Raw genomic sequence first — 27525 nt, forward strand, 5'->3', positions numbered from 1 at the left:
TTTCCGTCTTCCTCTCCTGACCGCAGTTTCTGTCGCTTCCCTTTGAGAACCCAAACTCCCACCACACCCCATTGGTCTTGAGTGTTTGGAATACCAGCCCACTGGACGAACCTGTCCAACCTGTATCTTCCCTCATTCTCTGCTGCTTTAGTCATGACGAGTTTCTCTCCAAACTGCTCTGTGCGGTCCTACTCCCATCATTCTCTAGTGCTAGTAGTCATATACACTGTCTTTAGTTTTGTTTTACCCAAGTTTACCCAAAAATAGAAAATCTGTTATCATTTACACACCGTCATGTTGTTTCAAACACATACGATTTTGTTTTTCTTCCATAGACCATAGAAGACTCTTGACAGTATGTTCACGCTGCACTTTTTATACAGTGAAAGATGAGAATTACCATTCTGCTAAACTCTGTGTAAAAAATAAGCAAGTAAATGACCACAATGTTTAATTTTTATACTGGACTTTTGATGAAAATGAATTTTTCTGTGTGGATAAAGTTATTTGGTAAACATTCTGTAGCATCGAAACTGTAACGGTGCTTTAAATTCCTATAACATTGATAGGTATTGAAGAACTTTGACCCTTGATCTGCATTTTTGTTTGTTACTCCCAGTGAAAAAAGGGTCGGGAGAGAGTAATTTACGACAGGTATGAGGTATGACATATAAACTCTGGCATTTAGCTGTGTATGACAAATCATTAATTTGAATGTTAATTGTTTCTGTTTGTATGATATGTTCTAACCACACCAACATTTTTGTTTTTCACAGAAGGCACATGGCAACTGTTTCAAAATGTTAGACACTCTGAACCAATGTCCTTGAATTATCCCAACATTATGATTTAAAATCATTTACTACATTAATGCACTGATTTTTGGTTAAATCTGTTCACTTCTGCCAAATTTAAATATGGTGTAGAGCTAAAAGCTCTATTCTCTTATTGGTAGCTTAAAAATAAACCAAAATATTTGATTCAAGCACAAGCTACTACATGTTAATGCACACGACGAATGTACTGAATCACCACACAGCTTTTGTTCAAAATAGTCTGAGTCATTTAACTAAAATTAATTAAAGAAATGTCAACTGAACCTGTTTTAATCTGGAAAAATTGGGTATCACCCCTTGGAAAAATGACCAGGGTAATTACAGATAAAAAAAACATTATAGTCATATCTTCACAATAATACTAAAATGGCGGCTTTGAAAAAAGATGAAATAAGACTAAATATTTTTTACGTTTCTTATAGTGCCTGAAAAAGAGCTTTAATGATTTACATACATTTCTAATTTCAAAAATATTTCTTCTTCGGACATTATTCTTTAAATAAAATAAATATCAGCTGTATACAAGGTTACCAACATTTGGTTTTCGACCACTGAAAATGGGAAACCTTCAACAATCTAAACATGGAACCTCACTGAGATCCCCATATCTCTGAAACTTAATGATCTAGGGCCTTGAAAATTAAGATTCCAAAAGAAAAGTTTATTAAAGGAGTAGTTCACTTTCAGGACAAAAATGTACAGATAATGTACTCACCCCCTTGTCATCCAAGATGTTCATGTCTTTCTTCAGTCGTAAAGAAATGATGTTTTTTGAGGAAAACATTTCAGGATTTCTCTCCATATAATGGACTTCTATGGTGCCCCCGAGTTTGAACTTCCAAAATGCAGTTTAAATGCGGCTTCAAAGGGCTCTAAACGATTCCAGCCAAGGAAGAATGGACAATTTATATACTTTTTAATCTCTACACAGAGTACACACAGAGCTGGACAAGATGAGCATTTGAGGTTAAAAAGTATATAAATTGTAATTTTTATTAGAAAACAACCAATCGTTTTGCTAGATAAGACCGTTCTTTCCTTGCATTTTGGAAGTTCAAACTCGGGGCAAATCCTGAAATGTTTTCCTCAAAAAAACATAATTTCCTTACGACTGAAGAAAGAAACACATGAACATCTTGGATGACAAGGGGGTGAGTACATTATCTCTAAATTTTTGTTCTGAAAGTGAACTACTTCTTTAACAACTAGAATCTAAAAGCATATTGCTATATCTTTAACACTTCTTAAGGTATAGGCAAACCTTGGAAAAAAGAATATTTATGGCACTCAGACTGGTATGTTCAATGCAGTTGTCTTGATGGAAAGAAACAAGATACATCTCCAGTTTTAACATTATTTGTTCTTCAGACATTGCTCTTTAAAACAAACTAAGTATCATATTTTTTCAAACTGACCCACATTTGGTTTATGACCACTGAATGTGTACATTTTAACGTTTTACTCCTGGAGCCATATTAAAATTTCAATATCTCTGGAACCGAATCTCATAAGGCTTTAAAAATAAAGATGCCAAAAGGAAAGTTTGTCAGGACCTAATATCTAAAAGAGCATTAAGATATCTTTAATACTTCTTGAGTTATAGACTTGCAAACTTTGGAGAAAAACTTGAAAAGTGTTGTTTTCCCATTTTTTAATGATCACCATTGGCACATAGTGCAACAAAGATTGCTATAGTCAACAGATTTGACTAATATAACTACCAATCTATGTGTAAAAATAGCATTATGATGCTGTCATGTTTCTGAAGTCATTTTTTACCTCCCTGTAACTTGACTCTTGTCTAAGATGAAAACTGCCATGATTACTCAGTAAATATTATCAGTGACATTTAATATTTTGGCTTTCATCACTATACATGTCTATCTTTCTTCAGAATAAATATTAGCGAAATCAAAAATTTGAGCCGGGGACCTCTGGTTGAGTTGACATGGAATGACCCAGAAGACATTACAACCATTCCATGTTGGATATTTATGGAAAATACACGCATGTCTGACAGATTTTGATAACTGAATGAATCATTTTGCATGTGATGGCTCACACAATTAAAAAATGTTTTGAAGTTTAATTGAGAATCAACTCATCAGTTCTGATCAACAACTCATGTGCATTTAGCTATAGAGCAAAGTGTGAACTATTTTATTTACTCATTTGCATGCATGTGCCAAAACACCTGCAACTGAGGAAAAACTGTAATATATTATAATTTTACAGCAGCACAGAAATTTCAACAGTACACCTTACCTTAAAACCATTGTTTTGTGAATGAATACACTTTAATCAGGTGATGAGAGTTCAAGGGTCATTTTTGTTTTCTTTAAATAAAGAAAGAAAAGAAACACTGCCATCTAGTGTTAAATTTGGGAAATGTGAGGCAATCAACATTAGAGTACATTCTGTTGTCACGTCAATACAACAGAAAAAAACAAAATGAAATCAGTTTATAAAAAATATTTTGAGAAACGCTTCAGTTGTTTTTGCCCATGCAAAGTCTGTGGGGTTAGAAACAGAAAAGACATTTTTCAAAATACCTTTTTTTCATGTTTCACAGAAGAAATAAGGTTACACTTATTTAAAATGAGGATGACTAAATGACTACACGGTTATCCCTACATTATTGCAAAACAGCATTGGTCAACCACCACATTTACCAGAAAAAAACATGTTGGTCAACCAACATAAGCATTTCTAAAAAGTCTTGCTGAGATCAGCTGATTTTATCAGCAGGGCTGTGATGCAATGCTTGGTCTGTGGTTTAAAGCAAGAGTCAAAAATAAGTGATGAGGGTTCTGAAAACACACATTTAATACTAATGCCTTTGAATATGAAGAGTTGAGTGTTTCATCTATGTTTTCTTGTCTTTAAGTTAAATCACATTCACAGGCCTAATTATGTTATAAATTCTTCATTTATGAAACAAATATAATTTCACCTGTACAGCAGCTCTAAATACACAGGTGTCATTTTTCAGCTCAGTTTTGTTTAGTGTTGATTTAGTGTAGTTCAATAGTCCTTTGCGAAAATGTATACCTATGTTGGTTTTACTACAAATAAAACCAAAAAAACATGCATGGTTACTATAGTTAAACCATGGTAACCACAAATTAACCATGGTTTTGCTACACTAACCATAGATTAACCATGATATTTCTAGTAAAACTGTGGTTAGGCCTATACAAATGGTAATAAATAGGGTAAAAAAAAAAAAAAAAACATGGTTACTACCAGTGTTGGGCTGGGCAGTAATTAGAGTTACTTACTTATTACAAATAGTAACTGAGTTAGTAACTGAGTTACATCATCATAAAACCCTGCTGAAAAAAAAAATGGTTTTAGCTGGTTAACCAGGCTGGTTTTAGCTGGTCAGCAGGCTGATTTTAGAGGGGTTTTCACTACTTTCCCAGCCTGGTCAGGCTGGTCTTAGCTGGTCAGACTGGGAGACCACCAGCTAAAACCAGCCTGACCACCCTGGCCAGGCTGAGAGACCAGCTAAAACCAGCTACTTCCAGTTTAAACCAGCTAAGACCAGCCAACCAGAGAAAGTAACTATTGTGTTACTTTTTATTTAACCCTCTAGGGTTCTTCGGTCATTTCTGACTGGAATTTAAAAAAAAAAAAATTAAAAATCGTAGCTTCATCGGAATGGTACGAAACTTGGTGACTTTTATGGTACTTGGTATATGAACACAAAAAAATTGGGGACAGGATTTGAAAAGTCTAAGTGGTCGTAAAAAAATAGTCACACTCAGGGCCTTCGGGTCAAAATGACCGGCCATAGGAAATGAATGGGAAATTGGCAAAAATATGAAAATACAGAGTTTTTTTGTGCATACAATCTACAAATCAGCCACAATGCAGAAAAAAAAGCACACAACAGTGAAGGGGTGACTCTCTAAAACATCAAGAGTGCAAAACACTACAATACACTAACTCACACACACACACACACACACACACACACACTTATACACACAAAAACACACGCACACGCACAAATGAACGTGTCATTTCAAAAGCTAATTTTGGGAAATGTGTGAAATAGAAGCAATCAATGTAAGAAAAAAAGCACACAACAGTGAAGGGGTGACTCTCTAAAACATCAAGAGTGCAAAACACCACAATACACTCACTCACACACACACGCACACACATAGGGAAATATGAGACTGGTGAGACTGTAACAGAGAAATGTGAGAATATGTGAAACAAAATCAATGAATCAAATAAAAGGGAGACATTGGATCCAAAATGCAAAAGTCACACACATGTCTCTCTCTTGAACTCTATTTTCCATTTACTGTTTGATAATTATTATACTTTTGCTGTTATTTTAGTTTTATGTTCATAATTGCTGTTGCCTTTTGAATAAGAGTTACTGTTCATTGAATATGTAAAAAAATATGCACATAATATGTAAATAGGGTTAGGATGATATTTAAAATACTTTTTTTATTTCTCTATTTTCCATTTACTGTTTGATAATTATACTGTTGCTGTTATTTTGCTGCCAATGCTGTTGCTGTTCATAATTGCTATGCTAAATAAGAGTTATTGTTTTCATTGAATTAAAAAAATAATAATTTGAATGAAAATGTTCATTATAAAAAGGTTAAAAATATAAAAAATTGTTATGACTGAAAGAATTGCATTTTTATTAAGTTAGAATTAAAACAGTGGGTAACAAAATGCTTTCAATTAGTTCTCTTTCTATGCAATGTTCATGTTTGACTGTATTATAAACCAATCAAACAAACAAAAAACTTGGCAAATAATAAAAAAGTAGTCTTTGATAATCTCATATTATATATTAAAATCCACAACCTGAAAAGGCAAAGGCAAATATGTGCAAAAACAACTAGAATTCACAAGCCCTTCTACTGTCACAGTCAGGCGGGGTTGAGAACCGGAGTAAATGAATATAAGTTTATTAAATGAAAACACTGAAAATGAACGAACACACAAACAAAAACCGGGAGCAAGAAATGAGCACATGTAACATTAACGACGGACAGCAGGAAGTGATCAGACACAGACTTAAATGCACAGAAACGGGGGCGTGGTAACTAACAAGATAACGAGATGACGAGGGGGAAATACAAATATGGGCAAGACTGAACCAACTAATACAAAACCAAAAGGGGGGAACACAGGACTAAACCATTATCATAAGGAAACAATGGGGGGAAAACACTAGGAAAACAGAACAGAGACAAAATACTGACATCTGACATCTGAGAGCAGTGCATCCATCTAGTGGTTAAAATATGATATTGCTTGATAATTATGCTCACTACACCACCAGATGGCACCAATCTGACTTCAAAAAATTGTTTTCTATAGGCCAGGTCTCTACTTTAAACTGAAATACAGCATTAATTAAAAAATAATAAAAATTACATATATATATAAAAAAATCTATTATATTCAATGGGAAAAAATAGATCATATTTTTTGCATAAATATTCATTATTATCATAAAATTCTCTCAAAAAACCACAGAAAAAAAAAGAAAAAATATTATTGAACAAAAATACTTTTGATTGATTTTACTGAAGAAAAAAACAATAATGATTTCAGGGGTCCGGTCACTTTTGACCGTGAGGGCCCTGAGTGTGACTGGAAAACGAAGAACCCCAGAGGGTTAAAGAAAATGTTCAAATATGCCCCTAATATTAAACATGTTACATGAATAAAGCGTTGTACACTAATATACACTATTTTAATGTTGCTGTGGGACAATGTAGGAGACACCTTCCAGGGGCTAAATGGTAGGCTACTTGGGTCGCTTCAACCCGCGGACATGGAAAACATCTCACAAATAATAATAATATAAGAATCCTTTGAAACTGCAAAGGCTCTACTTTTCTTTGTGTGTAGTCATAATAACAACAGAACAATGTACTTTTGTAAAATAAAGATCTCTGCGTTCTTGGTCTCCGTCACCTCTCTTCACAGACACTTAAATAAAACAACCTGAATCTCAGCAAATAACTACTTTACAGACATAAGAAATATATAATGCTTGAAATGTCTACTTTTAAATGAAGTAAGTCACGTCGAAAACAAATATTCACTGATAAAGTAGCCTAATCCGTATGATACCAACGCGAGCTCCAGTTTTTCCGTTTAAACTCATCTTTAATGTAATCACGCCCACGAGCGGCTCCGCTTTTTCACATTTTTAACCTGTAAACGCACACATAATCTCCGTAAACAAGCGTGAACATTCATCAAGTTCATCTCGACTACTTTTGTTACTGGAAGCCAGGATTTACCTCAGTAGAAGAACGCAACGCGATGCGATGTGCAGCTTTGCAGGTCCTATGGCTGATGAGAGAGTGCCTACTCGGATGAAAACCGCTTTCAGTGAGTTCAGTTATAGTAACGCCGTATTTTATTGTCAGTAACGGTAACGGCGTTGTAACGGGAAAAAGTAATGCCGTTAGTAATGCCTTTATTCCCATTACTGGGTAGAGTTTTACTACAAAACCATGGTTCATTTTCATAAGGGGTGTAATGTTGCGAAGTTCAGTTCAATGGTAAAATAGCTGATAATAAAAGTGTCATTAACACAACCTTTAGCCATTTTATGTTTTAATTATTAAAGGCTAATTCGTATGAATTTCCGATCTAATTTTCGTCCAATCTGCTGGCGCCCATTTAACGGTTTTGTTTAGAGCCTTCATGGTTATATTTTTGTACAATTCACATCATGTGAATTCATACGAAACACCACCTTGCAAAATAGTTATGTTTTCCAGTTAAGTGATGATTCAGTGTAGTGCAAAGTTAATCAATTTATGAAACAAGCGTTATTCATCTAGAGGGTCTGTACTTACGTCACCGTTTGGTCAGTTACCTGGATGCTGGGCCATATTGGAGATACTCAGATGTAAACAACAGCATTGATTGCACGGTTAATGTACTACTGAATACATTGTTCTATTAAGAAATGTGTGGAAGCTACTAAATCATATAGAGAAGGACTTAGTGAGCAGGAAAGGGGACAATATTTCACCTACCTGGCCGGAAATGATAAGAACAAACATGAATGTCGTCAAGAGTCTCACCCTGGAAATCCTGGTTCACTTTGGCCAACCACAAACGCCTTTTGTTCCTCAGACAGTTTTTTGCACTCAGTTCCTTGATTTGTTATAACTTTTGGCAGTCTATAGTACTCCAGACGTTTTTTCCAGTCCGACCGATTAGTACATCCCAAATCATGACAACTATTGACCATTTTCAGCTGCAATAATTAGCAAAATATGTGAGTTTCAGAAGTGGCGTTGTTTATGTTCAATGCCACCAAAACACTCTATAAGCAGCTCTATGGCTTCGGTGTAGATTTGATTCAGCTAATAAGGCAGCTCTACAAAAGAAAAATTGTCATTATCCAACAAGTTTTGATATTTGCTTTGTCTCTCTCTCTCTCTCTCTTTGAATTTGTTATTTGCTATAATAGAGTAGATGTATAATCTCAAAAGAACTTTTTTGTTCTTTTTTTCTTGGGGGACATTAAACATTAAGGTTTGCAACAGTCATTTTTAACTTCTCTATTTAAATAAAGGCACAGACGCAACAAGAAGAGGATGAATGTGTTAGCGTGAGCCAAAGGTTTCGTAAACACTCACTTCCTTCTTCTGTAGTATTTTAGTGCCCTTTGCACAGAGTTAAGAAACCACAACGACACTGATACACGCACTGATATATGATGCTTATGCCACGTTTCGGTTTGCTCTTTTACCCACAATTTGTAGTAAATGAATGCTTAGCTTGATTATATAACATTAAAGGCCCTGTCAGGTAATAAACATCACATTATTAGAATGTGTTCTTTGAATTGCATACTTTGTGTTTTACAATTTTGACCTGTTAATAAGGAAATGTGGCAAGTAGGATGCTTTAATGATCAAGGGGCGATACAAAATGGGAGGGGAAGGCATGTAAAAGAGAGGAAGAACATGAAATAAAAGTGATCTTAACAGGAAGCTCTTGTTTCCTAAAAGATCACTAAATGACAGGACTGGTCTCCACCTATCCTCCACATCACATTTGCGACAGCTCGACAGCTGCGGTCTTCCCCACAACACGCGTTCACCAGACACAGGTAAGAATACTACCTTTGCTTGATCTTTTAATGTGCTTTTGTTTTTCTTTAGATCTTTTGCAGTTTTCATGCATGCATTTGTCTTTTATGTTCTTCTTTCTCGTACCTTTCTGAAGTACAAAGCAGATATCGTCAGTGCAAAATTCTTTGTTCTTTTTTGCTGGAATGTGATGCATCATCCTTTACTGTACAGCCACAGCTACATGCTTATGAAACAAAAATGACAGAAAAATTGTGCATATGTATTTTTGGCAGTAGTACACAAAAGTACAAAGTAGAAGTACTATATTGGCAGATGTAGTCAGTCACTATTAATTTATTAATTTGTGTGAGCAAAAGTGTCTGATGAAAGGGGAATTACTAAAATATTTGTCTGGTCATGTGAACTTGAATTTGATCCAAAGTACAGCAAAAGCAGTATAATTTTTTTAAATATTTTTACTATTTAAAATAACTGTTTTCTATTTGAATAAATTTTAAAATGTAATTTATTCCTGTGATTTTAAAGCTGGATTACTCCTAGTCACATGATCCATCAGAAATCATTCTAATATTTTGATTTGTTGCTCAAAAAACATGTTGAAAACAGCTGAGTAGAATTTTTTTCAGGTTTCTTAGATGAATAAAAAGTTCAGAAGAACAGCATTTATCTGAAATAGAAATCTTTTGTAACATTATGCATGTCTTTATCATCACCTTTGATCAATTTAAAACATCCTTGCAGGATAAATTTCTATAATTCCATTGTTTTTTTGAATGGTATAGTGTATAATGTTACAAAAGCTTTTTATTTCAGATAAATGCTGATCTCCAGATCTTTACATTCATCAAATATTCCTGAAAAAAAAAAATTAAACTGTTTTAAATATTGATAATAGTAAAAGTACTAAATACTAAAAGTTTCTTGAACAGATCAGCATATTAGAATGATTTCTAAAGGATCATGTGACAACGAAGACTGGAGTAATGATGCTGAAAATTCAGCTTTGATCACAGGAATAAATGACATTTTAAAACATATTCATATAGAAAACAGTTATTATAAATAGTAAAAAATTTTCAGAAATGTACTGTTTTTACTGTACTTTGGCTCAAATATGGGCTTGATGAGCAGAAGAGACTTTAAAAAACATTAAAAATCTTACTGTTCAAAAACTTTTGACTGGTAAAAAGATTAAAAATAAATATAAATTACAGCTAAATAGAAATACTAAAAAAAACTAATAAAAATGACAAAAGCACAAACTAAAATAAAAACTGAATATAAGAATAAAAGCTGATTTGAAATCTAAATAAATACTATAATAGTGTAAAAATAATAAATATCACCGATACTAAGCCATTCTCTGCTTTTTTGCACAGATGCCACATTAGGAAAGAAAAAAAGGGGAATAAGAATGTGTTATTTCCTGAAGCGCTAGTGTTCATTTTAACATCATTTGCTTGACATTACAATTTCTTGTCTGAAAAACATAGAAAGCGAGATAGAGAGCCAGGGATTCTGGTTGAGTGAGGAGACACTCCCTCTACTGGTCACTCCTCTTGTCATCTACAGGAAGGAAGAAAATGACATGGATACTGACTTTGACAAAACCACAAGTTATATAAGAAATATAACAAAACAACAAACTAACGCCCATTTCTTCTACTTCCATAGCACGCATATGGGCTCCAGTGTACAATGTATGGCAAAGTGGAAAAAAAGGCATCTTCAACCCTCCAAGGCGCTCTTTGTTTTGTTCCTGACCATCAGCTTTATCTACACTTTGTTGCTGGTGGTTGACAAACAACAACAACAAGAACAACATCTGAATTGGAGCAATGCATCACTCCCAAACAATATCACCATCCTGTTTTGGCACTGGCCATACGGCATCCGGTACAGTCTTGAGGGGGACGTGTGTTTGAGGGACTACGGCATCTCTGGATGTGTGCTAGTGGACAATCGCACTCTCTATGAGAGTGCCGATCTAGTGGTTTTCCATCACTTTGAGCTAAGTTTGCGTAAACAGCACCTTCCAGTGCACCTCCATCGGCCCGCCAAACAGAGGTGGGTATGGCTTTCATTAGAAGCCCCAGAAAACATCGGAACCTTGTCGTCATACAACAACCTTTTCAACCTCACCATGTCGTATCACCCTCATGCTGACATTACTGTGCCTTATGGGAAGCTGTTACAGAGGAGTAAACAAGGATTAGACGTTGTAACAACAAAAAACAAGAATTACGAAGCCTGTTGGGTGGTTAGCAACTACCAAAAATGGCATAAGAGGAGCGCTGTGTTTCAAGAGCTGAACAAGAACCTCAAAGTGCAACTGTATGGCCTTATGGCCAACAAACCTTTACCGAAGGAGGCGCTGCTTCCAACGATTTCACGCTGTTATTTCTACCTAGCCTTTGAAAACATACAGTCGCCACATTATATCACTGAGAAGCTTTGGAGAAACGCTTTCCAGGCTGGGACCGTCCCAGTGGTGCTGGGACCGCCACGCAGAGACTATGAAGCCGTGGCGCCTCCGAATTCCTTCATCCATGTGGATGATTTTAAATCTGTTAAGGCCCTAGCTGAGTATTTAAGAGGCCTGATTGAAGATCCGGTGAGGTATAATGCATATTTTACCTGGAGACAAGACTATACAGTTAAATTATATACAGACTGGAGAGAAAGGCTGTGCAATATCTGTCCCATATACAGACAATTTCCAAGTCATAAGGTTTATGAGGATTTGAGAAAGTGGAAAAAGTGGTAACATGACATTTTAAGGGGTGGTTTACACAAGATGTGTTTTTGAATATCCACCAGCGTGGAAGTAGGCCTATGGGTCAGACTTACGGTTTATTATCCGCTGTAGTGAAAATGATGAGAAGAATAACAATGTGCAGTAAATGGTAAAACTTTACTACACTGTTTGCACTACAAACCAGTGTGTTCATAATTAAGATAATACGATAATAATAATAAAGGCGAGACTCTGCAGGTGAATAGGGTAAATAAAATGAACCAATAGTTATCACCTTACTTAACCAGATGATTAATTACATTGATAAGAAAAAAGGTTTTGTAAAATGTTAGGTTTAAATATGCAAATGAGGTATTATTTAATGAAATATGCACTAGTTTGCATACATTTCTAGTACAAAAATCGAAACAGTCGATCAAGTCAGTCGAAAGTCGAAATTCTTGTTTAATTTTTTTTGACATATTAGAGTCAAATGTCTTTACAGAGGGGATTATTTTGGGTATCTCATTTTGTTTACTCCTTAATTTTTTTTTTGTTACTCCATAAAAAGACTTTGAACAGACAGAAAGCCATGTATTTCTTCAGCATTTTTGGGGGAGTAAAATGTTGTATGTAATCAAGTTAATTGTATATGAACAAATCCCTCTGTAAAAACTTTCAGCATATAGACAGGAATAAAAATGTAAAGTTTGGTATGTGTAAGTGCTAGATTTATGGCTCAGTGTAGGAAAAAAATCATTTTAAGAAAACGGCTTTTAAAAAAAATTGTAATTGAAATCTACTGACACAAATAGATAATGTGCTATAAAAGAAACACTTAACAGTGTCTTTTGGGTGTTTTCGTCCACTGGTCTGAAAAAACACTTTATGAAAAAGCAAAAAGCCCAAAATCTCAAATTTGACAGGTGCATGAAAAAACAGCGTTTTTGCCTGCAGTGTCTCCCCTTAAAATAATATGGTAAGACACATCTATTTGCAATATCAAGCAGCAAAACAAGCTGTTTTGTACAGCTAAAAATACCCATTAAATTTGTAAATGGCCGCACTTGTTCTTACGGAGAAAAAACAGTGGATAATAGAGTAGAAAAATACAAGATCCGTGGTTTGAAACAATGCAAAGTTGAACTTCTTTTAGCTTGATGGCAACACTCAAGCATACAAGCACAACGGTCATCTAGCGCATGTTTTCATAGAAAAAAGTTGAAAAGCAGCATGATGGAAAGCAAAAAATGCACAAAAAACAAGCAACAGGCTAGTGGATTGAAAAAATGCAATAAGGTCTAGAATTAAGGTGCTATTAGAAAGCTGCATTTTTAAATGCTGTCTTGTGCAAAATGCAAAGGCAGCCATCTAGCATGTACAAATAAAAACTGTATTAAAAAAATCAGTTGAATGCAAAAACGTGAGTCAAGTTAGTGAAATGGAAAAAACAAAAGGTCAAAAGCTATTTTTAGAACGCAGTGCAGTAGAATGCAAAATTGTGTTCTAGGTGAGTAGCCCTATGGGGCATTCACAGAGAATGCTTTTTAAGTTTAAAAAACAGGACTATACAGAGCAGCAGAATGCCTTTGCACTTTACGGGTAACATGATGCAATATTTTATTTGAATTCATACTGACAGCATCAGTGACATTTACAGGTGAAGTCGAAAGTTTACATAAACCTTGCAGAATCTGCAAAATAAGTGGAACCATACAAAACGCATGCTATTTTGTAAGTACTGACCTGAAGACATTTCACATAGAGGATGTTTACATATAATCCACAAGAGAAAATAGTAGTGAAATTTATAAAATGACCCAGTTCAAAAGTTCCACGCTCATTAATACTTAAGAAAACACGATGCATTAAGATCCTTATGAGTGCAGTAAGAGTGAAAACTTTTTGAATATGAAGATCAGGGTAAATTTGACTTATTTTGTCCTCTGGGAAACATGCAAGTATCTTCTAAAGGGCAGTAATAAATGGGGGGCAAAATAAGAAAAATGTACACATCTTCATTCTGTTCAAAAGTTTTCACCCCCAGCTCTTAATGCATTGCTTTTCTTAAGCTTCAGTGAGCGTTTGAACCTTCTGTAATAGCTGCGTAGGAGTCCCTCAAAATCATAGTAATTCTTGGAAAGGGTTCAAATGCACAAAATCCTGAAAAACCAAACAATTTGTGGAACCTAAAGGATTTTTCCTTAAGCACAGCAGGCAGTTTAACTGTTCAGGACAAACAAGAGACTCATAAACAATCACTAAACAAAAAAAAGCTGTGGAACATTCAGGTAATTTTTTTTTTTTTTAATAAATTAAACTATTATTTTCTCTCGTGGACTATATGCAAGTGTATTTTATGTGAAATATCTTATTCAGGTCAGTACTAAAAAAAAACAACAACAACATGCATTTTGTATGTACCCTCTTATTCTGGCAAAACAAACATTTTGCAGATAACTGCATGTGTAAAACCACTAAGGACCATTGGTGTGCACCTGTGCAAGCATAAAAACACAGAAGTTCTGTCGCAATCTATGCTGCTGGGGCTAAACTGAAACCACAATCTGCAAACCCTGCTTCCTCTCCTGTCAACATGCTTATATATCCTGTGTATAAGAATTCTTGAAGGATGGAGCAAATGTTTGCAAGCAAACCAGCTAAATTTTAAAATATCTTCTTTAAAGTGTCAAATGTGAATGCTAATTTAAAAAAAAAAAAACTTTTGCATTGAATTATCAGATTAGATTTTAGTTCAGCACTGGATTGCCAATTGATATAGTTAAACAGCTGGATCCTAAAGCAAAACATGGATTTTAAACCAACTCTGTAAATCAAGTGCAAGAACAACGGGTTGATTCAGTCCCAAAAACAAACAAGAAGTGACTGTCAATGGAAATGGTTTAATTGCTACCCAGTGATATTGTATGTGTTGAGCAGTTTTTCAATAAATTATCAAATATGGCTTTCATTTACATTGCATAGGGATGAGCATGCACGATAAACAGTTAAACACCAAAAGATAAGGCACACAACCTCCACAGAGAGGCTTTCAAACCGGCAGCAAATTTCATCTATATCACCCTGATAAAAAGATATTATACCTAGAATTATTTTCAAGTTGAGATGGAAGAGTGCAAGCATTTAGAGAAAAAGAACAGTGACTGATGTCCTTCCAAACCATATAAAAAAAGGTCTCCTCCAAATTGTATTTAAAAAAATCCATCTCTTTAAAAACCAAGTAATTAGCAAAGCTCATGAAGTCTTGAATTTGCTGCCAGTTCACACAGATAGGTGGAGAAAAGCTACAAAATATGAAGACATATGGAAATATACTTTTGGAATCATCACATATTGAACGATAAGACAAACATATGTACATAAAATTGATACAGGAGCAAAAAGTCATAAAAACAACTGTAAAAACCATATCTGAAACTATGACTTCATGTGCAAACGCTTTAGTTCAACAAGGCAGGCTGCTAGTGTGCATGGTCTATACAATCAGAGAGTCCCAAGGCACATAAACATGCAGTGTTTACATAAAAATAAATCATATGACTGATTCGCTCCATAGCTTGGCCTGGAGCATCCATTTAAAATTTAGCTAGCACCTGTTTAGCTGGTGAGGTGACCCACCAGTCCAGGATGCAGGGCGTTTTTAAACACCTCCGGTCGGTGAAGGGATGGCATGTATAGGGCGGGGGCTCCTCCGGGATGGGTTGGTCCAGGATAGCCTTGCCCTGGAAGGGCTGTGCCACCCATGTGGGGCGGAGGTGGTGGACTCTGCTCGTAATATGCTTCGGCGCAATCGTCATCGAAGGGCAGCGCTAGACGCTTTCCCTTTTGCCTACGGTTGCAAAACCACACACGTACTACCTAAAGAAAAAAAAAAAAAAAAAAAAAAAAAAAAAAAAAAAGGACATGGTTTAGGTCAAATTGATTCTAGAAGCACTGAATATGCTTGATCCAAAGACTTTGATGCATGCTTACATCTCTTTCCAGGCCTAGGTCGTCAGATATGTGTGTGATCTCCAGAGTGTTGGGTTTGGGGCACTTCACAAAGTACGACTCCAGAGCGGAACGGACTGTGCCTTCCAAACTAGTCCTTCGTTTTCTTTTTCTTGTGTCGACGAACACCCGTTCAATTTTGTACATCTGGAAGATATCGAAAAACAGGCAATGAGACACATTCTCGAGGGGTACGTTAGAAATAAGATTTAAAACAAACTAAATTTGCAATTACACCAATTCTAGGACACCAATTCTCGGTTTTATTGGCGGCACTGAATGTAAATAATGCCACTGAAACTAACAAAGCTTGCATATTTTGCTGATTATTGCTGCTGAAAATCATCAATTATTGTCATGTTTTGGACTGTACTAATTTGGACTACTATGGACTGCTAAAAGGTAAAACAAATCAAGAAGAAGAGTGCAAAAAACTGTCTAAGGAACAAAAGGTGTTTGTGGTTGGCCAAACTGAACCAGAATTTAAAGGGCAAGAATCTTAAAAACACTTGTGTTTGTTTTTATTTCCGGTCAGGCAGGTGAAATATTAAGCCTATTACCATCAGTTTGTCATTGAGAAAATGTACATTTGCTTGCCAAAGGAGTTATGATGGCTAGAATATAGGACATTTTCTGATCATTTCAAATTCTGATTGTTTCTGAGGTAATTAAATGGTAAAATCATACATACAATATGAAGAAATCATGTAACGATGTAGCACACACCTGAAAAGCTCAATGCTACATATACAGTGATAAGAGTTTTAGTTTAGTTTAACCGTTTCACATTCTATTCCAAATGTGACCCTGAACCACAAAACCAGTCTTAATTAGCACAGGTATATTTGTAACACTAGCCAAAAATACATTGTATGGGTCAAAAATCATACGTTTTTCTTTTATGCCAAAAATCATTAGGATATTCAGACCATGTTCCATGAAGAGATCTTGCCTAATATGCATTAACTTCATTTATACTAACTTGGAAAACGATTTTCTTAATATTTTGATCAGATTAGAATTCAGTTTCTCAAATAGTTGCATCTCTGCCAAATATTATCCTATCCTAACAAACCATACATCAATTGAATGCTTGTTTATTTAGCTTTCGGATATTGTATACATCTCAATTTCAAAAACTTGGCCATTATGGTTTTGTTGTCCATGCTCTCATACAGTCACTGCGTGTCTTAGTAAAGACGTGACTGAGGTAAACTAGCATCAAGTTCAATGACAGACGCCGCCATTTTGAGCGCCCTCTACAGTAACAAATCGTACTTACATCCTGGGGGTTTTCGGAAGTCTCTGCTTCGTTCAACCACCTCTGGAGCAGCGGCTTCAGTTTGCACATGTTCTTGAAACTAAGTTGAAGAGCCTCAAAGCGGCAGATTGTCGTCTGACTGAACATTTTGCCTAGACACAAAAGTTTAAACAGTTAGCTTGAAACTGTTACATTCCTGCACTTATATAGCCTGATGGATATTAAAGTCCTCAAACTCACCATATAGATTTCCCAGTGCGAGTCCCACGTCTGCCTGCGTGAAGCCCAGAGTGATGCGCTTGTGTTTGAGCTCTTTAGCAAACTGTTCCAAGTCTTCTGTAGTCAGATTCTCCTACAAACATAAATGACAAGTTGTTAAGTTATACTCCAATAACTAGTGTATATCTAAATTAACCGTAAAATTAAGCCAAATCCCTTACCTCCTCCTCAGAATCACTGCACCCTCCACTGGAGGAGCCGCTGCTCCTGGCTGCGCTTTGCGCCTGACCAGAAGGGATGTTTTGCGCGGAGCCTCCGTTAAAAAACCCCGGGCTTCCGAAACCATTTCCGGGTGGAGATGGAGATAGAGATGGGGATGATGCGGAGGGAGTAGGGGGAGCTTGAGAAATATTAGCGGGGGCCGTGATATGAGACAGTCCAGGCCAAAACGAGGGATTCCAGGGTGTGTAATAGTTCACCCCGGTGGGTACAGATGATGCCCCGGGAGTCAGATTATATTGTGAGGTCTGCTTGTTTTCTTCATTGGCATATTCATCAACATCTTTTTCGGTTTTCACCTCAGCTGGAATCTTGATTTGTTCCCTGGTTTCAGCGATAGGTGGGCTGATGTTTGCTGGCTGGGTGGCCGCAGTCACTCCCGCGACCTGTCCAGTGAACTCGGGTGCAGCAAACGGGTACCAATGTTTGGGTTGCGCAAAATCACCTTGCAGATCGTTCGTTTTAAAATCGCCTGGAAATGGAAAGAATGTTTGGTGTGTCGCAGGGTTGATTCCATTGAAGTGGGCTTTGTTAAAAAGCAAGCTTGGATCCTGAAGCATGCCGTGCGCGAACTGCAAAGACGCACCGCCAAGTCCATCCAGGCCCGGGGCTTGAGAATACATGGCCCTGTTGATCTCGTATGGTCTGCAGTCTGCTCCTGTCGGGCTCTGTGCTCTCTCCGTCATCTTTCCACAAAAATAAGTTCTTAGATTTCAAGCGAGAAAGCGTTGAGGTTATTGGTTTAGATAATCAACAAACGGGGATCAATAGCTCCATGCCAGAACGTTTTTGTAGAAATGCCAAACTTAGCTAAACCAAGGTAGATTTCAAAGCCACACTGTGTCCCAGCCTGGAAATGTGTGCAGTCCTTGTGTGACGGCCATCAATCAGGCCTCCAGAATGGGTTAGTAGCTCACCAACTCTTTCCAATCTCAAATCTGATCCTGTCCCACACAGGTTTTCCTAATCAATCGGAGTTGGAGGCTGGGGTCTTAACCATCTCCTCTCCTATTGGTCACCTGAGACAATAAGCCACAGCTGACGGTGAATTTGTGAATGAACTTGGTTTTCTCATTGGGTGAGGACGTTTTTTGGAATGTGAGGTGTATATTTGCATTTCCCCAAAGTGCACAAACCATACATTTAATCTTAATTAAAATTTCACCTTCAGTAAAACCACTGAAAATTCATAAGATGAAATGCATAATAAATTAATCCACACAGCTTTCTCATGCATGTTGAGTGTTTACAATGCAAATAGCATTAGGCTACATATTCATGTGTTTTATATTCATGCCACATTAGGTAAACTTTGTTTCAGTAATATGCACTTAATGAGCTTACTTGATATTGAAATTCTTGACATCTGTGGGAAGATCCACTTTATTGTGCACGAAGTTAACTTATATATTTATAAAATACTTAATACCAGATTTTATTAAGAAAAGTAATTTTAATTTAATAAAATGTAAACAAAATATATCATAAAACTGTATAATAAGTCAAACTGCATTCACATGTATTTTTGCTGTTCTATTTGGCCAAGAGAGACAAATAAAAGGTGAAAAGTTTGTCTGTTGCTGATAAGCAATTGGATTACAAGCGTCGCATCTCCCACCTTCACGCTGCTTGTTGAATCACTGATAGGAACCGTTTATACAAGCAAGAGCATTTTGGAGAAAAACAGAAAGATAATAATACTACTGTGCTGTGGAAAAACATATTTTAGTTTTAGCTAAAAAAAAAAAAATAGGGCCTACATGCTGAACAAAACTACTTGCAACAAAATGTTAGCCTATTTATCCGAAGAAAATAAATAAATAAATAAATAAATAAACACGCGCAATTAAAATTACATGTACATAAAAAGTTATCTCAGATCATGGTGTGAAATCCTAAATTTATGACATTTTATGATCTGCTTTTCAGAATGAAATTTAAACATAAATACCAAATAAATAAATAAAAAATTCTCCCTGATTTTAAGACTTTTATTTTATTATTATCTCATGATAGTTAAATGTATTCATTGGCATATTCAACATATACTATGTGACCCTGGACCTCAAAACCAGACATAAGGGTCCATTTTAAGATGAATAAATCGCTTTCCATTGATGTAGGCTATGGTTTGTTAGGATAGGACAATATTTGGCTGAGATACAGCTATTCGAAAATCTGGAATCTGATGGTGCAAAGAAAAAAAAATCAAAATTGAGAAAATCGCCTTTAAAGTTGTCCAGATGAAGAAAATTAAGCTTTGATATATTTAAGGTAGGAAATTTACAAAATATCTTCATGGAACATGATCTTCACTTAATATCCTAATGATTTTTGGCATTAAAAAATCGATCATTTTGAACCATATTGTTGGCTATCGCTACAAATATAACTCCTTATATTTATGACTGGTTTTGTGGTCCATGGTCAGATATTATAGGCTATATAAGTAGTTAATAGTCAGGATGCACAAAAATAGCTGTAGGCTAAATTATAATCTAAAATTATAAACCGACCTGAAAAATCGAGTCGAATCTTAAAGTTAAAATTTGTTAATTTGGCGACAAAATACATATTTTATTGGCCTAATAAGTAACACAGGCTTAATCGCATAATAAGTTCATTCAAGCTTGTTTTTCGTTTCTCATTACACATTGTTTACTGTATGGAAGAGCTCTCTTGCAGACTCATCGATACAGCTGTGCACCCCCGACCGAGGCGATCGGTGCAGATTGCGGCAGGAAGACGCGCCGCAGGGAAAGTGGATGGGGGAGGTATTGTGCCAGAAGAGCCTGAGGCCCCCCGCCGCTTCCAGATCCAGAGTTGCGATGGCCGGCCATTAGCTGCCTTTCAGCACTGAACAATAAGTCGCAACCCTTTGATTCCGCCCCTACCCCCCTCATCTGAAACAAACACTCGGCAAAGTTTCACTGGCACACTAATACCAAAGTCTCTTAAAAAGCATAAACGTATACAGGAGTCTTGTTTGTTATAGACCTCAGTCAGGGAGGAGACATTTTGAACTGTTGACAGGCGCGAAAACGAAGCTGTGAGGGAAACAAGTACAGTGCGTTCAATAGATTGTACAGTTGTATAACAACATACTACATCAGAACAGAAAAAAACTCTATAAAATAGTTTTGAAAGTCCTAAGTTGTGAAATTACGAGATATAGGACCTTCGCAGCTGACAATAACATTCTCACAACTTTCTCTAACGCTTTTTAAAAGTTTTTGAACGGTAACATTTTTAATGTTTTTGCATTCATTTAATCCAAAGTACAACAAAAACAGAATATATATATATATATATTTACTATTTAAAATATCTGTTTTCTATTGTAATATAAAATGTAATTTATTCCTGTGATTTCAAAGCTGAATTTTTAGCATTAGGCTACTTCAGTCTTCAGTTTCACAATTCTTCAGAAATCATTCTAATATGCTTATTTTAAACATTTATTATTATTATCAATATTTAAAACAGCTGAGTATAAACAGTTTGATGAATAGAAAGATCCACAGATCAGCATTTATTAAAAAAAAAAAAAAACTTGTAACATTATACACTATAACATTCTGAAAGCTTGTGGTCAGTATAATTTATTTTGATTTATTTAATTTATTTGGGCATGAGGTTTTTGAAATTAATATTTTTAATTAGCAAGGATGCTTTAAATTGATCAAAAGTGATGATAAAGACATTTATAATGTTAAAAAGATTTCTATTTCAGATAAGTTCTTCTGAACTTTATATTCATCAATTTTTTTCAGAAACCTGAAAAAAATTCTACTCAGCCGTTTTCAATATTATAATAACAAATGTTTTGTTGAGCAGCAAATCAGAATATTAGAATGATTTCTGAAGTATCATATGACTGGAAGAATTATTACTGGTTATTCTAAAAAAAATCAGCTTCAAAATCACTGGAATAAATTACATTTTAAAATAATATATTTAAATAGAAAACAGTTATTTCAAATAGTAAAAATAATTCAAAATGTCATGCTTTGGCTGTACTTTGGATCAAATAAATTTAAACATTAAAAATCTTACTGTTCAAAAACTTTTGACTTTTAGTGTATATAAATGTTAGGACAAAAATTCTTATGACTATTAAAATTTAATAGGCCTATACATTCTATAAACAACAACATTCTCGGAACGTCCTTAAAATGTTCTTTTGACTTTTTCAACATTCTAAAAAACATTTTTGTAATCTTTAAATAACATTCTAATCATGACAAGAACACTGCACATTTGAAAGTCTTTAGAATATCAAAACTAAACGTTCAAATATTGTTATATTTTGGGTAAGAATAAAAAAGTAGAATGTTTTAGTCAACTTTAAATAACATTCCAAAAATGACAAGAAAACGGCATTTTAATGTTTTAGAAATAATATTTTTTCTAATCTAAAATCTCCTGTGTTTATGGTTTAAAAGTATCGATAGTTTGATGAGAAACCTTCAACATCCACAGAACCTTTCAAATGCAGAAAAGGTTCTTTATAGTTGAAAAATGTTCTTTCGATTTTTTAAATGTTCAAAATGGTTCTTTTAAGAACAGTTCACTGAAAGGTTCTTTTGCGGAAACAAAAATGGTTCTTCTATGGCATCACTGCAAAAACACCCTTTTGAAACCTTTATTTTTGAGTGTATGCACTTATATATACCTCTGCAATCTGCTTTGATTCCCAATCTAATCTCCCTGATGCTTCGCCACCCACTCAGAGCATCACACACCATCCAGTACAAGCACAGCCGACTCAAATCTAGAACAATCAACCCCCTGCCTTCAAACACACTCTTGCAGACCAGGAGCTATAGGTCACAACTGAGCTGTCCATCTCTCCTGCTCACAAAGCCTAGGAAAGGACACACAGGAGGCCTCCGGGGCCAGTCAAAGCTTTTAAAAGACATCAAACCACTGCTGCGGGCATTGTGCTGGCCCATGGACTTGGGTGGGGATTGTTATGTAAAGTGCAGACAGAGGAGGAGAAAGTGGAAAGAGATGACACAGGCCCAGTGAGGGACAGCAGAGCCAGGATTAGGTGGCTGTTGTGTGTACTGGAAAATCCATAGACAGCAGTTAACTTGATGTAAAGAGGCACATTCTGTGATATTACTAAATGATATTGAGTCGGATGTTTGGTAATATGGAGCTGCATCACCACACCCTTGTTTACATGCAATGCATTCTGGAACGGGAGGTTATGTATGCATCTGCTGCATCAGAATTTTCTATTATATATATGTGAGAACCAAATGTTGTTGGTGATAAAAGGGCGTATATGTGGTAAAGTGTGAGCTGAGATGAAATGAAGGTTTTGTGTTTGAAGATCACAATCTAAGGAGGAAGGAAATATGGGGAAATCAAACATGAAGCTCTTACACGTGTCTATACAAATAACGCATTCAAATATTTCATTTGAATTAGATCAAATAACGTTTTTAAACTTCGGTTTCTTTCTGGTATCACTTTTATATTTCATATCATGGCATCTGAGGTATTATATAAAACAGGGTTATTAGTTTACTAAAACTAACATAAAAATGTTTTATTACCTAAACATTGTCTGAAATAAAAATAAATATAAACTTCTATATAACTTCTTTTAGTTGAACTGTTTGCCAAAGCAATTTTATTTCGTTACTTGGTGTGCTAAAATAATCAAAAATTCAAATAAAAGGTAAAGATATTTTAAAAATATATAAATAAAAATCTAGACTAAAAATGAAAACAAAAAAACACAAACTATAATAGCATCTCAGTGACAAAAATATCGCTGATACAAAATTATTAATATCTATCAGAATAAAAATGTATTTCTATCAAAATGTAAAACCTTGTTTTTGAAGCTCTGTAAGGTTCTCTTACTTATGTATGTTTTTTTTCCTTTTATTTAAATGTATTATGTGTTTAAAACAAATGCAAATAAATATATTTTGAAAAAAAAAAGTAAAACCTTATATATAATAAAAAGCAATAACAAAATGACAAAAACACAACTAAAAATCTAGCAAAAAGATGTACCTAAAAATAATAATTAATTCATAAAAAATTAAATAATATATTTTTAATAAAAAACTTTAAATAATATAATATATATTTTTTTAACTAAATACATATATAAATAAAATGTAAATAAAATTTAGACTAAAATGAAAACTGAAAATACAAAAAAAGTACCTCAGTGACGCTAAAATATCACATTATTGTATTGTACATTATTAACATCTATAAAAATAAAAACCTTTATATCTCTACAATAAAAATAAATAAATAAAAAAGTTGACTAAAATGAAAACAAAAAATACTATTTTTTTTTTTATAAAAACCTAAAACTAAAAATAAATACAAACATAAATAATAAAAGATTTTTCTAAATAAATAATTTAAATAAAATTATGACTAAAATGAAAATTAAAAATACAAAATAAAAAAATATTTTAATAAAAAAACTTAAAAAATAAAAACAAAATATAAATAAAAATAAATAAAAAATACATTATTTTTTTAATAAATAAAAAAATAATAATTAAAATAAAATTTAGACTAAAAATGAAAACAGGAAATAAAAAATGGAAAAAACAATAAAGACACTAAAATATCACTGATATCAAATTATTAATATCTAAAAAATATATATGTTTTATTAAAAAGCATAAAAATAAATAAATAAAGATATTTAAAAAAAATACAATTTAGACTAAAAATGAAAACGGAAAATACAAAAAAAAAAATGAAAGAAAAAAATCCTGCAACAGTACCTCAGTGACACTAAAATATCACTGATATCAAATTATTAATATGTATCAAAATAAAAACCTTAATAGGTATATAATAAAAAGCAAGAACAAAAAAACAAATAAATATTTACAAAAAAGTTTAATATATTTTAAATAAAAAAACTAAAATAAATAAATAAAAAATATGTTTTAGATAAATAACAAATAAATAAAATTTAGACTAAAAGTGAAAATATAAATAAAGACAAAATACAAAAAAATACCTACTACTACCTCAGTGACACTAAAATATCACTGACATCAAATTTTGAATATCTATCAATGCAAAGATGGAAGCTAATTTGTGTTATTCCTATTCTCTGTTGTTGACTGTATTCTTCTGAATAATAATGACAGCTGCAATATTTACACAATAATTTAAAACAACCGTATTACAAGCTATATCATACCCTGTAAATATTTATCATGTCATATTAAAGGTCATTTTTATAGTGCCCTATTATTGTACGCCCAAAGCATGAAAAAAAAAAAATGGTTTGGCTGCCTGTTACAGCCATTTTTTATTTTTTTATTTTTATTTCAATGGCTCTTTTTCCTCACATGTATAAAACTGATTCGAAAGTTTTAGTATCTGATAAACAAGTATGTGACCTCTCTTCCCTCTGCCCCATTGACTTATACAACCTGTCCGATGGCCTTTTGATTGCTTTTGACACCCTGCTGACGACTACTGCCTCTCTCCCCACATATCTTGATCGGGTGGCCTATGGCTGCCTTCCTCACCATTCACAGTTACAATGGCCTTTAATGGCTCTCCCCCCACAGACACCTCAATAAGGCTGGATCTGTGATGGGCTCCTCTCAACCACACCTTATGGGGCAGTTAAGTGGCCCATCGCAGAAAAAAACAGCCTGCACTGGGGGAGGTCAGGTCTCCTCCTGCCACGTTCGCCTGAGATGGATGAGCTGGAGAGGACAAACAAACATTTCAGCTTCAGGTTCTGTCAGAGAACAAGCTTTTTAAGCTTTAACCTAAAACAAATATGAATAGAAATTTAACACTGACAGGTGTTTCAGAAGAAGCAATGATTTGAGGTCAAACATACATTTTTGACCACAAAACCAGTCTTAGGTAGCACGGGTATATTTGCAGCAATAGCCAAAAATACATTGTATGGGTCAAAATGATTTTTTCTTTTATGTCAAAAATCATTGGGATATTAAGATCATGTTCCATGAAGATATTTCATACACTTTCTACCGTAAATACAACAAAATTGAACTTTAAAGGCGATTTTCTCAATATTTAGATATTTTTTGCTCAGATTTTCAAATAGTTGTATATTGGACAAAGATTGTACTATTTTAACAAACCATACATCAAATGACCAAAAATGTGCCCTTATGACTGCTTTTGTGGTCTAGGATCACATATACTTGATTTATGGAACATCATCACCCATACACTTCAAGAAAGTACTATATAATACATTTCAGTTTATTTATTTATTTACACTAAAGTGATTTGAGCACAGAAATCTGTCTTTTTCAGTATAACTAGCGTTTCATTTTCTTACACAACCATTATATCAGATAAAATGGGGTTGATATTTACTGAGGGATACAAAGAAAGAAAAATAAAGAGAGGGAGAACTAAAGAGAGATTTCATATTGAAGAACATACATAGGAAAAATTTATAATGTGACAAATTAAATTAAACAGAATTATTGTCAATCTCAAAACAAAAAAAAAGAATCTATTATGTTGACAATGAAACAAAAATAATACTAAGGTAAGGAGAGACAAATAACACAAGTAAATGTGTTTCTTATACACAATAAACAGAAAAGGTGCTTCCAGAGGTAGCTTTGCCCAAAAACATGAAGTTGTGAGGTTAAAAAAAATCTAAATCTAAATCTAGCTGAAAAAGATGCTTATAAAGATTGCTAACATGACCCCAAAGATATTTAAAAGGGAGGTGACATAAAAAGCTAGGTAGTGAGAGCAAACCAACCCCAGACCTGAAGAATAAAGATGTGGTGTGAAGAAACTGCATTAAAAGGCCGGTCTGAGTTTCCACTGAGAGTTTGCAGTGCAAGAGTCCTTTCAGATTTGATATGTGTACAGCTGAGTAAAAGAAAAAAACCTTGTAACCACTGCTGTGTTTTACTTTTATTTACCGGATCGACTACATTCAGTATCTGTAGAGTCTGGGTGTTTTTCTCACTTTGTTCTGAGGGGCTAGGTGTCAGATTTTCCAGGAAAAACAGAGTCATATTTTTTCATTTGTGTGTGGGGTAAGAGATGCAGCTTCACCCTGTGGAGGAATGCTTTTAGGTGTGTTAAACCTATTCTAAAAGTATTCAGGTGTGTGTGTGTGCGTATGTGTGTGTCCAGGTCACTTGTGATTTTTCTGGGAGTGTAAGGTGGAGTCGTCAAACAGTGGGTTTTTCACCTCCATCTCTCCAGTCTAGAGAGGAGAAAAAAAATTACATAACAGTCATACTTGTTCTCATTCAGCCATTTTTTTCAACCTGATCTCATGACGAAAACATACTTGTGGGAACTTTTTAGCAAGATAAAAGTAGGTTTTGTGCCATATTCAATGTGAAATGTCTACTGAGTGGCACTAAAAGAGTCTGTTTTTTTCCCTCTCTGGAACAGATGAACGTACATGTTATATGTTTTATGTGACGTTGGTTTTGTGTGTCACTGCAGTTCTGACTTGAAATGTCTGTTGAGTGATGTTTTAAAATAATGTACCATCTGCACAACAGCTAAACCTACTGATAATATAAACCAAATCGAATGTGACTAAAAACGCAATCACACACATGCCGTTTTAACTTGTTTTTTTAATTTTTTATCATTCAACTCTTACATCGCAAGTTGAATTTGTACCGAGCAAGCTTTGTTACGTCCGGAAAGTGAAACATATGGAGCTGTAATCATACTGTGTATGAAAACGTTATGTGTTCATTTCTGTTGGAAACTGCAGTAATATTTACTTAATGGTACATTTTGCGTTTTTTGCAGTTCCCACTGGTACGTTTTTGTATTTTTGATCAAATAAATACAGCCTTGGTGAGCATAAGAGACTAAACCATAAAATATAAAACATCATTCAAACACCTTTGAATGAATGTGTGCATGCATTTTATATGTTAGAACTAATTTAGTACAAATAAATAAGTAAAAATAAATAAATAAAATAATTAAAAGAGAAGTTCACTTCCAGAACAAAAATTTACAGATAATTTACTAATTTACCCGCTTGTCATCCAAGATGTTCATGTCTTTCTTCAGTTGTAAAGAAAT

General features: G+C 34.4%; 3 protein-coding genes across 3 annotated transcripts in view; 1 reads left to right on the forward strand and 2 right to left on the reverse strand.

Annotated features, from left to right (window-relative positions):
* Window positions 1-10629: 10629 nt before the first annotated feature.
* On the forward strand, window positions 10630-12371 carry LOC141293134 (alpha-(1,3)-fucosyltransferase 7-like). Its single transcript, XM_073825187.1, has one exon. It carries the CDS (start codon window positions 10650-10652, stop codon window positions 11712-11714), a length of 1065 nt encoding a protein of 354 aa, XP_073681288.1. The 5' UTR covers window positions 10630-10649; the 3' UTR covers window positions 11715-12371.
* Window positions 12372-15302: 2931 nt separating this feature from the next.
* Window positions 15303-18140, reverse strand: LOC141292966 (POU domain, class 5, transcription factor 1). The gene is made up of 5 exons (XM_073825014.1): window positions 17397-18140; window positions 17197-17308; window positions 16978-17108; window positions 15678-15842; window positions 15303-15563 (listed from the first exon to the last, which is right to left on the reverse strand). Exons 1-5 carry the CDS (start codon window positions 18138-18140, stop codon window positions 15303-15305), a joined length of 1413 nt encoding a protein of 470 aa, XP_073681115.1.
* Window positions 18141-25683: 7543 nt separating this feature from the next.
* The window catches only part of LOC141292931 (neural proliferation differentiation and control protein 1-like), a 33786-nt gene continuing 31944 nt past the window's right edge, over window positions 25684-27525 (reverse strand). Inside the window, exon 9 of the mRNA XM_073824980.1 lies at window positions 25684-26677. Within this exon, the coding sequence (XP_073681081.1) occupies window positions 26606-26677 (72 nt within the window). The 3' untranslated portion in view covers window positions 25684-26605. The remainder of the gene's footprint in view (window positions 26678-27525) is intronic.

The sequence above is a fragment of the Garra rufa genome, chromosome 19 (assembly GCF_049309525.1).
Source record: "Garra rufa chromosome 19, GarRuf1.0, whole genome shotgun sequence".
Lineage (NCBI taxonomy): Eukaryota > Metazoa > Chordata > Actinopteri > Cypriniformes > Cyprinidae > Garra > Garra rufa.